Source organism: Podarcis erhardii (genome assembly GCF_964252035.2).
Source record: "Podarcis erhardii genome assembly, chromosome: 11".
In the NCBI taxonomy this organism is placed as follows: Eukaryota; Metazoa; Chordata; class Lepidosauria; order Squamata; family Lacertidae; genus Podarcis; species Podarcis erhardii.
Window position 1 is genome coordinate 17,243,389 of NC_138501.1, and position 12,955 is coordinate 17,256,343.

The 12,955-nt window shown below is 42.0% G+C and overlaps 1 protein-coding gene across 1 annotated transcript in view; it reads right to left on the reverse strand.

Annotated features, from left to right (window-relative positions):
• Positions 1-7,147, reverse strand: part of DMXL1 (Dmx like 1) — a 71,156-nt gene extending 64,009 nt beyond the window's left edge. Inside the window, exons 1-2 of the mRNA XM_081880639.1 lie at positions 6,678-7,147; positions 302-427 (exon numbers count right to left, since the gene is read on the reverse strand). Of these exons, the coding sequence (XP_081736765.1) occupies positions 302-427; positions 6,678-6,764 (213 nt within the window). The 5' untranslated portion in view covers positions 6,765-7,147. The remainder of the gene's footprint in view (positions 1-301; positions 428-6,677) is intronic.
• Positions 7,148-12,955: the final 5,808 nt, after the last annotated feature.

The window sequence follows — 12,955 nt, forward strand, 5'->3', positions numbered from 1 at the left end:
CCTTTGTGTGGGCTTGGGCCCACATTCACAAAGAACATTGTAGCACAATGATGACCAAACTGTTCTTCAAAACACAGTATCTGACTCTAGAATATAAACAGGAGTCTCCAGCAGAGGAATTAAAATAGCAGGATAGCTGCAAGCATGATTCAATCTTCTTACATGCAGGTCCTTGTGAAGGGTTAGTACTAAAAGTATTTGAAGAGTTTAATATCACCTTCAGACAGGATGGCATTGCAAAATACATAGTACAAGAACAAATCAGATAGGTAAGTTTAACAAGAGTACCACTTCTACTTACCTTCCCTTGTTGCATAGAGCAATCTACACATCCCACTTGTATATTTCCATGTTTTGCTCCAGGAATTATTTGTAATCTTTCAAAATCAGTCCCCAATATCACAATATCACATCCTGATGCGTATGCCTAGAAAAAAGTAAATTGTATAACTGTTCTGCCTTTTTTTTTGTAAGACAATTCAAAGAAAGGTGTATTTCAGTAATTACCAGTAATTACCCATTTACCTAATCATCTGGTTTATAAGTGTAGCCACATATTTAATCCACTGAACCATCCTTAACAAAAAATTAAAGCTTTGTACTGCTGCTATGAGAAAAGCCACTTTGTAAGTAGCATACACATCCTGACTGGATGCCAGTTATTTCAATAATTACTTTCATACAAATTCAGCAAAATAGATCTCTTGTGAACAAACACAAGCATTTATATACTTATACAAAGTCAAAGCCAATAACAAAGTTCAGCTTCTGCTTATGGCCTGCTTAGAGAGAGACAAACCATAAGCCTGGGCTCAAACATCACAACAAACCATACTCAGACATGTTTCTGGCCCCATGCAGCGCAGTAAGGAGGAAAGGGGGGGGGGGACACTTGTGTTTAAACTATAGTTTATTTGGAACACTGGTTTAATGTTTTGTAGGAACTTGGCCTATATGGGGGTGAGAAAATTTTCTGAAGAGTGTGGGGAATGAAGTGTGCTCTGTTTCTGTCCTAGCTCCTGCAGTCTCCCTGGAGAGGTTAATCTCATTGCACATATACCTACAACACTAATCTGCCTTTAGGATATTGCTAGAGACTCAAGTAGGCCAATAAACTGAACATCTACATTTAGGGACAATGTTAGTTAGTTAGTTTATTATCCTGCCCTTTCCTCCAATGAGTTCAAGATGGTATACATGGTTCTTCCCCACTTCATTTAATCCCAACAAAAACCTTGTGAGGTAGATTAGGCTGACAGGTAGGGATTGGTCCAAGGTCACCCAGTGTGCTTTATGGCCAAGTGGAGACTTGAATCCTGGTCTCCCTGATTTTAGTCCAATACTCTGACCACTATACCGTGCTGGCTCTCTTTTGATTACAGGACGCTATGGACAAAAGTAGATTGTTATATCATAATCTGCTTGAAAGCACCTAACTGGTTACTACTAAAGACACACTGCTACTGCAAACTAACAGGAAGAACTCTTACGGCCTTGTCACGCATTAATGCAGCTGCAACATTATATTTTTGGTACTTGCACAATATAATGAACACAGAACACTTCTTAGGAATTCAGCTGTCTTATAAATTGTGGCTAACTGAATCTGGAAGTGAAAGCTTTTGGTTTCCTCTTCACAGCATCACTGGAGAGGAATATGAGGTTTGCTCAGATAGTGTTACAACCATTACTGTTTGAGCGGCTCCCAACCCCTTCTCTCTTTTGATAAGACTTTTGACCAGGAGCCACATTATGCTTTGTTAAAAGAGAATAATCATAACATATCATAGATGTTGCCCTTGTAGAAACTGGGCTGTGCATTGTTTTAAACCTTATCAAGATCTTCCAGGGCAGCTTTGGAGGACCAGCCCTGTATGAAAATCCTCATTACAAGTCTCCAAATATGTATTGCCAGGTAATGAGACTAGACACAGCTGCTAAATTCAGAGAGAAGCAACAAATAAAAAAGCTACAGAAATTGCAGTGTTTCTGGAACTCATATACTGTAGTTCTTAACATGCAATCAGTCAGATTGGCAGCCTCTGTAGGCAGTCCCCAAATGGGACAACAGACCACCAATTCTACTCCTCGAGTAAGTTATTAGGAAAATAGCAGAGACTGATGAAAACCAAAGTATCTCCTGCTCAGGCTTAGCAAACTGTTACGGATACAGCTAAATCCTAAGACCCAGTCCCATTCTGAAGCTGCACCCCATCAGCCCCTCAAATGGGAGCAAACTCGAGAGGCATGTGCTGCCGGCCAGCACTGAAAATGTGATGCTAGCACTTTAAAATGCTGGCATTTTGTTCTTTTTTGCATGGATCCAGTACCTCAAATTGTTATGCTGGCTCCTAAAGTATTGATTCTGATGCCCAGGAATTTAAATATGTTGCCAGTGCTGAGCCACAGTTTTTAATACATTGGCTGAAGGAATTAATAGCCTGTTCAGTGCAATAAACTTAACAGAAATCAATTAAAATATTTATACAGTTGTGTTAGTCAAGTAGAAGAAAAAAATCTACAAAGCAGCAGTGCAGTAATACCTCCACTAGGACCAAGTAAAACTTCCCAAAACAATAAACAATCTATTGAGCTTATCAGATTTTTTATTCAGGTTACCTTAAAGAAAAACGAGTGTGTGGGACTTCTTTTTTGCTGGGTATAATACAAAGACCTGTCTTAGTTTTTAATAGTCTAAAAATGGAAATAGAGAAGGACGCTGTCACCTAAATGTTTGGTCTTGTCTGATAATAGGCACATTTCTACTTCCTAATGAAATTAATGGGATTTACACCTACATTTAAGGGATGAATCTTAAATTAGATGGTGCAAAATAGAAATGTTTAGTTTTCATCTGAAAAGCAGAAGCTGGAAGACATTCAGAACATTCTTTAGCAACACAAATCAATGCATATCATTGCTATAGTATTATAGCAACCATGTCCATGCACTCCCAGTTGCACTGATAGTCAACACTCCTGCTTAAAACAAAACACCCAGAGTTTTCCTCATTGCATCCCTTGACATAACATAGAAAGGGGGGTTGGGAGAAAGAGCTTTTCTTATGAAAAAGATACAATCTTAATAAAATATCAACTTATCCTCCATGCCAGTGGCATTTTTTCCTACTTCTAGAAACTTTTCACAACAGAAAACCTGTGAATAAATAGTTGAATTTTCATTTAAACAAGGAAAAGGCCTTCCAGGTCACCTCTAAGATAAAAATGTCCCAAGCTACTTGTGATGTAATCACTTCCTTGAATTCACACCAACAAGCAGTTACTGTTTACATTACTACGTTCTTGGACTATTTGATAAACAGTGCTTATGTTCATTTGTTCATTTTTAAAACAATGAAGAACCTGTCAGACCTTGAAGAACTAGAATTTTACTAGATGGTGCCATAATAAAAACATGGAGGGTGGCTCATAGAACTCAGCAAGCACAAGGTCCCAGTTTCAATTCCTGACATCTCCAGTTAACCATCTCAGGTAGAAAGGCAGGGAGTGGTGGAATAATTCTGCAGAGGACTTTAGAGAACTGCTGTCCATTAGAGGAAATAAATCTAGGCTAGTTGATCCACTGGTTTGACTCATAAATGGCTAGATTTGGAAATTTGAAACATTTAACAATTTTAAGAGTGTATTTTTTGTTTTCTCTCGTAGATTGATTGTTCTAACTCCTTTTAACATGTCTTAAGAACTACTTGCTATTTTTCCAATCCAATACTTTGCACGAGCAAAAGGAGTGGAGTTACTTTCATGCCCCTTAGAATATTATGCAGAAGACCATATTTTTATTGTTTACCTAATTCCACAACTATTGCAGGGACGGGAAATTAAAAAGATAATATAGTATTTTCCAAGACACATGCTACAACTACTTTGAATTAATAGCTAGTCTACAATTTGCATATACCATATTTTTCCATGTATAAGGCACCTCCATGTATAAGACAATCCCTATTTTTTTGAACCAAAAATTAAGAAAACAGTATTTAAACATCAAAAAGGGTGGGGGGGATGCACACCCAAGATTGGGCAAATTTGTTGAGCTTTTTTTGGAGATCGCCAAAACTGGGCTCCTGCGAGGGACAGTGGCTATGATGTTCCGGCAGCTTCTTCACAGAAGGTAAGTGGTGTTTTTTAAAACAAAAACCCTGTGCATTCACCATCTTTGTATAAAACAACCCCCAATTTTTTACTAAATTTTAAAAGCAATTTAAAAATCTGATCTTATTCATGGAAAAATACGGTAATTTTAAAAGATCAGTTGTGTTTTACTTAAGTTCATAACTTGGAAAACTTACACTTTTTCCTGATGATGTACAAAGTACTGGCAAAAAAGAAATGCTACGAAGTTGAATATAGAGAGATAGATAGATAGTTACACACACACACACACATACACACACCACAGCAAGTCTAGAACACACATTCCAAAATAATACTTCCCATGTTTCTATTATAGTATAACAACTGGAATCAACACAGTAGGTTTTCAGAATTTCCAGCACTGTCTTAGAACAAGTGTTGCAAATACTCTGAAAGACTGTAGTAAGGCTCATCAGCTTTTTCTGGTCTACCTCTGCAACAAAACTTAAGAGTTTAACCATTTCATTCCAATAAATATGCAGACAAAATCTCAAATAATTAAATGTTGCAGCAAGGAGATACATGGCAGAAATAGCCTAGAAACAAAACATACTTAGAAGTTTAGGCCCAAGTAACAGAGTTGTTCAATAGTGGAGCAGACTCCTTCGGGAGGTGATGGACTCTCTTTCCTTGGTGGTTTTTAAGCAGAGAGTGGATGGCCATCTGTCATGTATGATTTAGTTAAGATTTCTACATCACAGGGGGTTGGATGAGATGAACCTTGGGATCCCTTCTAACTCTATGATATCAAGAAATGTATTTTATTGCCATCCTAATGTTAAAACGCAAGAAAAAAGCCTCACTATGAAACAAGTTATGAAGAACAAATGTTTCCAGAGACCACCAAAATATGCTTTATTCTCATTATAATTAGTCATAACTCAGGGAGGCCTATTGTTTTGTTTTTGTCTTATTATGTATGTTGTGTTCTTGTTTGTAGTTTATGTTCGGAACCACCTGTCATCCAGGAGTACAAAGAATATATACATGCAATGCTAATCCCTAAGGAAAGTAGTAAGATCAAACTGTATTTATACTAAGGGTTTCCCGAGGGAGGTTGAAATGTACCAAAAAATGATTCTGGGTGACCACAGACCAGTTTTCAAACAGCAGTTTTACCCTGGGCTGAGTCAGTTTACATCACAGTTTACTGTTGCACTGGGAGCCCGTGCAACACCTTGGACTCAAGCAGTCCACATTCCTTTTCCCACACAGCTAAAAGGAGGAATAAACCATGTTTCAGTTTCTCCATCTCCAATTTCTGACTTGACATTATGTATAAAGCAAGAATTGTGGCTTACAATCAATTCTAATCAACTGCAAAAGCAAGTCAACTTTAAAATACAAAATGAGAGCACAAATACAAAAGCAAACCAATAACTCCTCTCCCACAAACACATTTAAAAGGCCATATAATGTTTAATCAGCCAAAGTCTGGTTATAGAGAAACAATTTTGCCTGGTACCTAAAGATATGTATGAAGGTGCCAGGTGAGCCTCTCTGGGGAGAGTATTCCACAAACAGGGAGCCAACACAGAAAAGGCCACCCTCTGGGACTCTTCCAGAGAGGGAACACCAAGAAGAGACTCATCTGATGACCAGAAAATAGTACTAATAATTAAGCCATAAGCCATAATATATGCCCAAAAGTTGCTTCTAGCATGACCCTTTGTCCTGATTGCCCAATCACACACATTTTGTCACAAGCGCACAAGAATGGGAGTACTGCATTTCAAACCTCAAAACCGAATATATAAACACCACGCTCAAATGTCACTTCCAGTTGTTTTCGATTGGAAAGCACAGCTGTTAGTTACATAACAGGCAGGCTGATCAATAACAGCCTCAGAAACAAGACAATCCAGATGTTTCCCGGGGCCCACAAGTGTGCCATACAGGAGCCTAACCCTATCTCTTGGCCACTTGTCCTTGATATCCATTCAAAGGAAAAGAAGAACTCTGCCTCCCTGAACACGTTTTGAACCGCCAGGCTCTAAAGCAAGCGCAGCTATAATATCAACAATACAAATGAATAATAATAATAAAGGGAGATACCTCTGAGCATGTGGAGAATGCCTCTGTGGCATTAATGCAACCCTTACGCCCAAGCACTTCGGAAACTAACCACAGCTCAGATGAGGAGTGCGCTTTATTGCAAAAAAATAAAATAAAATAAAAATAATGTAGAGAAGTGGCAAAAATGCTTGCAGCGGGAAAGCGAAATAAAGGGAATTGATCTGCCCCGTCATGGCCAAGAAAGGGCCCGGTCTCGTGCTCGCCCAGCTCCCGACGCCAATACAGGCTCGGCTCCGGTCGAAGCGGCGAGTCTCGGGCGTGCTTCAACAAGGCACCTGCCGAGCGTCCCACCCGCTCCGGGGCCGCCGTCCCTGAGGCAAACTGCCCGCCCGCGCGCCCTCCTCGCCTGCCGGCTGAGGGAGGCCGAGCGCTGCCCAGGGAAGGGGCGCCGTCGGAGGCGGCCCTCTTGTGGCGGCGGCCCCGGAGCTGAGGAGGAAGGAGACTCACCGTGAAGGGATGCCCGCCGACGTTCCCCACGGAGAAGCAGTTGTCCCCGGGGTTGACAGCCCCCGTCAGCACCTGGTGCAGGTTCATAACGGCGAGGCTCCCGCTTTCAGAGCCGACGCTCTCCGCCAACGGGCAGGGCGGCTGAGGCACCCGGAGCCGCTCGGCCGCGGCTAGTCCCGCAGGGGGCGGCGGCGGCGGCACATAGTGGGGGCGGGGTCTTCCTCCGAGGCTCCTCCCCTTCTCGGGCAGAGGCAACGTCCGCTCGCGACCTCAGGGGGCGGGCGGAGGAGCCCCGCGCGCCCGGACTTCCTCCCTCAAACCGGCTTCTTACTGGCCCGCGCAGAGTTCTCTCTCTCTCTCTCACTCAGCCTACAATAGCAGGCCGACCCTCTCCTTCCAATCGAAGCATCGCGAGAGCGGGACCGGCCGTGACGTCGCCCGGTTCACCCAGCAACCCGTGAGCTCCCTCCTTTCCCCCATTAGGGATGTACGCGTGCGCTAGGACTGGGAGGGAGGGAGGGAGGGAGAGGATAAGGTTCGGAGCATGCGCACTTGAGGCTGCGTGCCTCCGCGAGGGAAAAGACGCGGAAGCCGGAGCCGCCCGCCCGCCCGCGCGCAGGCGCATTGGTGGCTGGGCGGCTGGGGAAGGAACGTCGACTTAAGGGAGGAAGGAGCGCAGGCGCAGTAGAACTGTCTAGTTAGTCCATGGGGGGGGGGGGGCTGTTGTCACGTATTCGTCATGACCGTGAGGAAGGGCGGCGTGTAGGGGGGAGAGAGAGAGAGTGTGTGTGTCGGGCTGGGTGTGGTAGAGGAGCCGGTGTGTTCTGTTCCCGCAGGGAGGATCCTGGAGCCAAGGCTTCAGCTTTGAAAGGGGCCAGTGAGGATGTGGGAGGAGGATGTGAGGAAACTGGGAGCAGCCCAGGGATGGACGTGGCAAACTGGTGAAGAAGCGCGGCTCTGCTCTTAGGAAATAAAACCTTGGAGAGGAAAGTTACCTAAAAAGTATCCCTACCTTCCTCTCCACCAATGTCTGGATCTGGATGTTATAGAATAATATGTTTAAAGTTAAAATAAAAAGAAAGAAAGATGTTAAGTGATTAAGTTAGTTTTATGAGAAATCTGTTTTGGAAAACTGTTACAATGATATACAGTGGTACCTCAGGTTACATACGCTTCAGGTTACATACGCTTCAGGTTACAGACTCCGCTAACCCAGAAGTAGTACCTCGGGTTAAGAACTCTGCTTCAGGATAAGAACAGAAATCGTACTCCAGCGGCGCGGTGGCAGCAGGAGGCCCCATTAGCTAAAGTGGCGCTTCAGGTTAAGAACGGACCTCCGGAACGAATTAAGTACTTAACCCGAGGTACCACTGTACACTGAAATTCAGCCAGGGGGATTTGAGGAAGTCACTTAACAATCTTACAAAGATTGGATTAAGGACGGTTAAGATCTATGTTTGTTTGTCCGTTTAAAATTTTTGGAAAATCAATAAAAAAATGAAAAAAACCAACAAAGTCTCGACCTGGATCTTCTAATTCCATTTTTTTTCAAAGCCACTAACAAATGTCTAGGAAGCAAAACACTGTTAGCAGTTGCATGAATGGCACTGCATCTGATCTGGCCCTAAAACGACCTGTACCCTGGTTGGTTGGCATCTTGTCTGTATGGCTTCAGGGGTGATGTCAAAACTGTTGGAGAATGACAATCACCTGCTGCGACTTTCATAACTGCTGCCTCCTGCATTGCTTTTGCGGCGTAAGCAGCATCGAAGTACCAAGGCAGTGTGTATGGAGAACATGGGCTGCCCATATGATATAAGACCTTGCCCCCCCCCCCAATACCTCCCTCATGTGGTCCAAAGGAAAGCAGAGCAATACATTTGACACAAACTTGGCAGCAGGAGTTGCTGGAAGGAAGCAAACAAGACACATTCCAACCGCCTTACAGACTCCACTTTGAATTTGTATAGGATTTACTCCTTAGACTTCTCTTGAAGATGTCCCACAAGGCAGTGAGTACAGATGGTTCCTCAGAGTTTATTCCTGAAGTCTTTCTCACATATGAGTATGACCAGAAGAGAGTGGAGGTTTAGGATCAGAGTTTTCCTTCTCCTATATGGGGCTACCTTCCCATATTGACTAGCCTCATCTGCCCCCCTTATTTCCCTAAACAGCACATGTAGAAGTCCCCTTCTTGACTATTGGATCCACTATTGGTGTCCACTCAATCTGCTGGAATCTGTCTTTGCATGCAAGGGGTACCTTAATGTGTGGCAAACCCTAACATTTGCCTTCTGTTTGTCCAAAAACAAATTAACAGTTCTGGGTAATTTGTAAATAGTAACTGACCACCTTCCCCCCAAATTGTAATCCTGGAGCATGTCTCATTGTTACAGTATCATTACACACTCAGCTTGCTCAGCACTCAAAAAAATAGTTCAAACTGTTTTTGTGCATTACGTTCCTATTATTAGCCTGCCACTTTGAAATATGCAGTAGGCATACAGTGCAACCTTTTTCATATTTACTCAAAAGTAAGCCCTGTGTTCAGTGGGGCTTACTGCTGAGTAAGTGTAAATAGGATTGTAATTATATTAAGTGTCACTGTAGTTTGAATATATTTTCAGAAAAGGTCAGGTTAACTCATCTGCTACTGACATTATGAATTTAGCTTTAAGTCTTATACAAATATGAAGTGACCTTATTGTGCTATATGTCCTGAGCATTGTTTTAAGGCAAAGCTGGTTTAAAAACATTTAAAATCAATAGAGTATATTTTCCCAGATAATGTGACATGACCTTGTGATGCTGGAAGGAGAAGGTATTGGGGTAAAGTGAGGGGAAAGTGGTGTGTTGAGAAAATAAAAAAGGTGTTTTTATTTTTTAAAAAGTCTGAGTTCAGGTCGGTGGAGTAGAAGAAGGGGTGTATAGTTAATCCTGTGCATTTTCTGGTTATCCCAGTTACTAACAAATGCTAAAGAGAATAATGTGGGTTTCCAAAATAATTGTCTTTTAGTATAAGTTAGTGAAATGATTTCTGCAGCACTCTCTTACACATGTCTACTTACACCCAGTAAGTAAGCTTAAAGGTAAAGGGACCCCTGACCATTAGGTCCAGTCGTGGCCGACTTTGGGGTTGCGGCGCTCATCTCGCTTTATTGGCCGAGGGAGCCGGCGTGCAGCTTCCGGGTCATGTGGCCAGCATGACAGTACCAGCTCCACGCTTCTGATGAACCAGAGCAGCGCACGGAAACGCCGTTTACTTTCCCGCCGGAGCGGTACCTATTTATCTACTTGCACTTTGTCGTGCTTTCGAACTGCTAGGTTGGCAGGAGCTGGGACCGAGCAACAGGAGCTCACTCCATTGCCAGGATTCAAACTGCCGACCTTCTGATCAGCAAGTCCTAGGCTCTGTGGTTTAACCCACAGCGCCACCCGCGTCCCAGTAAGTAAGCTTACTCTCCAGTAAATGTACTGTATATAGAATTGCAACCTCATTTTAAACTTTAAAAATCAGCTGGTTTCCAATTCAGCTAAAGGTAGTTCTGACTATATACCATTGAAACCAATGTGATTTTGTCACTAAAATCCTAATGCTTTCAGTGGAAGAAAATTCTATGCATGGTTTATTTAGTGCAATCCTATGCATGGTTTATTTAGAAAGATCCCACTGTGTTAACTGCTAAGTATGCATAGGATTTCCAGAATAACCTAAGCACATTTACTCAGAATTTCTGATGAACAGTACCAGCTCCACAATAATCTACTGTGTGGAAATGTCTTTCGTCTTGACTATTTTCAGATGAATTGAGGTCTTGGTATAAAGAAACATGAATCTGTTTCTTACAGTTTAGGACTTCACTGTGATCTTAAACAACTTGCTATTTTAGTTTTTGTTCAACTGTCTAAAATCAGGCAGCAATTCTTTCTGAAGTTCCCCTCTTGGTTATCATAAGCAATTAACTCCATGACTGTTCATCATCATATGTTACTGACTACTGAAATCCATGGGATGGAAAGCAGAAGGCTTAAATGAGAATGCAGAAGAGAAGAGTTTCAAATTTGGGGACTTTCCATGGTGTTGGCAAACCCATTTAACAATTATTTCTTATACTGTAGTTAAGAAATATCTACAGAAAAGGGACATCTTCAGTGGGGGGAAAAAACACTGAGCTGCCCCCCCCCCCAAAGTAATTTCTATGCAGTATTTGAGAACATATTGGCAGAGCTATTCATGGAGAACATTGTTTTAAGAAGTGAAATCATGGTTTTGAAGTTTCAATACCAACAAAATTTATCATAATCCTGAAATATCAAATAGATTTGGGGCAGAATATTTTGTTCTGATTTTTTTCTGTGCAATACTATACCAGAAATTTGTCATGCACATTTGAAAGACTTTAAAAAAAATGTAACAAATGTATTCATGAATGCCTATAAAATATACCTTCAATATCCCACTACAGAGACATAAGCATTGGTGTGTTTCAAAAAATACTTCACTATACCATATTACAGGAATGTAACCTTACAGTACCTCTCTGTCTCAGACATAGTTCTTTGGGAGAACCTTTAAGTGGAAACTGAACCTGGAACCTCATTAATGCAACTTATGAGCTGCCCTAACGAGCTATAACACCACCTCTGCAATCACTAATTTGCATTCTTTGGAACAAACACACTAACAGCCTAGTACTGTACTAAAGGTCATAGATGTAAAGGAATTCCCCTTCTTCGTGCCTGCTCTATGAGATGTCCAGAGGGTGGCAAAACAGGAACAGGCTTTTTCTGCAGTAGCTCCTTGCTTTTGGAATGCCCTCCCCAGGGAGACTCGCCTAGCACCTGTTACATATCTTTAGGCACTAGGCAAAAGCACTCTGCCCATGCCTTTGGCTAATATAAACAATCTATAGCCTTTAAAGCTGGGGGGGTATTGTTTTTGTTTGTTATTGTGTTGTGTGTTTTGATACTGTAAACTTCCCAGTGCTCCTTGGGTGGTATAGAAATTTAATAATTTGTAGAATCATAGAACTGTACAGTTGAAAGGGACCCAATCCCCTGCAATGTAGGTCTTTCAGCTAAAGCATCCAGCACAGATGGTCATTAATTAAAATAAATAAGAATTACTTAGTAATACGAAGCAGAAATATTTTGGATCTTTTAAAAATATACCTGCGTGCCTAGAGAGGGATAGAAGTCCTGCCTAGGCCAAAGACACTGAGGCAGGAAACACCTGTCCTCTTTGGTGAGAGCCCTCCCTTGGAATGTTTTCCCAGTCTGCATCTGTAGCAAACTGTTTTTCTGATGTTTGTTTTTAATGTGTTTTAGTGTTTGTTATTTGCCGGCCTGAGCTCCTTTATTTATTTCATAAACAAACAAACAAACAAACAAACAAACAAACAAACAAACCTGAAGTTACTGGGAGGAACTGATGGTCTGGGGGGTTTGGAATTTACTCCTGAGGAGACTGAAGTGGAAAAGGGAAACTTTGCCACTCTGGAGAAAGAAGCACACTGAAGCAGCCACCCTGGGAGAAGAGGGCCGCTGAAAGCTTTGTTGTTGGGGAAATATGCAAACCATAGAGTGGAGCATTTCCGAAATGAGGGCTTGCATACAGCTGACCCAATGTGTTCAGCTGCCTCCTTTGACCCCTTTGACAGGTATGGCCCATGTGCCCCTTCCCCAGAATTATAACACACTGTGTATAAGCAATTGTATGCAGTTAGAATATCTTGATATTCTATATCATTGATATTAACTTCTCTTTTTGTTGCAGATCAGTATCGTGCCATTTAGTAATTTTATTCAGTTTCAGTTTTCACATTGTTTGGATGTATTTGTATTGAAAACACTTGAGGGCCTCCCTGGCTATGTTGACACATGATACTTCGGCACACAAAGTCCTTGCATGTGAAAGCACAGCGTGGATTTATGGGCAAAGGGGCTGTTTACTTCTTAATATTAGAAGCACAGAACCTGTTGGCATGTGAAATCTTACTTCTTTTCCCCCTAACACTGCAAAGAAGAATTGTGCATGCGACTTAAGGAAATAAGCTCCCATATTTGCTGTATCAGATGAAAGGCCCATCTAGCATCTTATTCTCACAGTGGCTGACCAGATATCTGTTGAAAGCCCAAAAACAGGCCATAAGTGCAATGAACGCTTGTCATTCATAGCAACTGGTATTAACTGGCATATCGCCTCTAACATGAAGGCTCTAAACTTAGCCATTATGGATAGTTGCAACTGATAGCCTTATCCTCCACGAATTTACTAA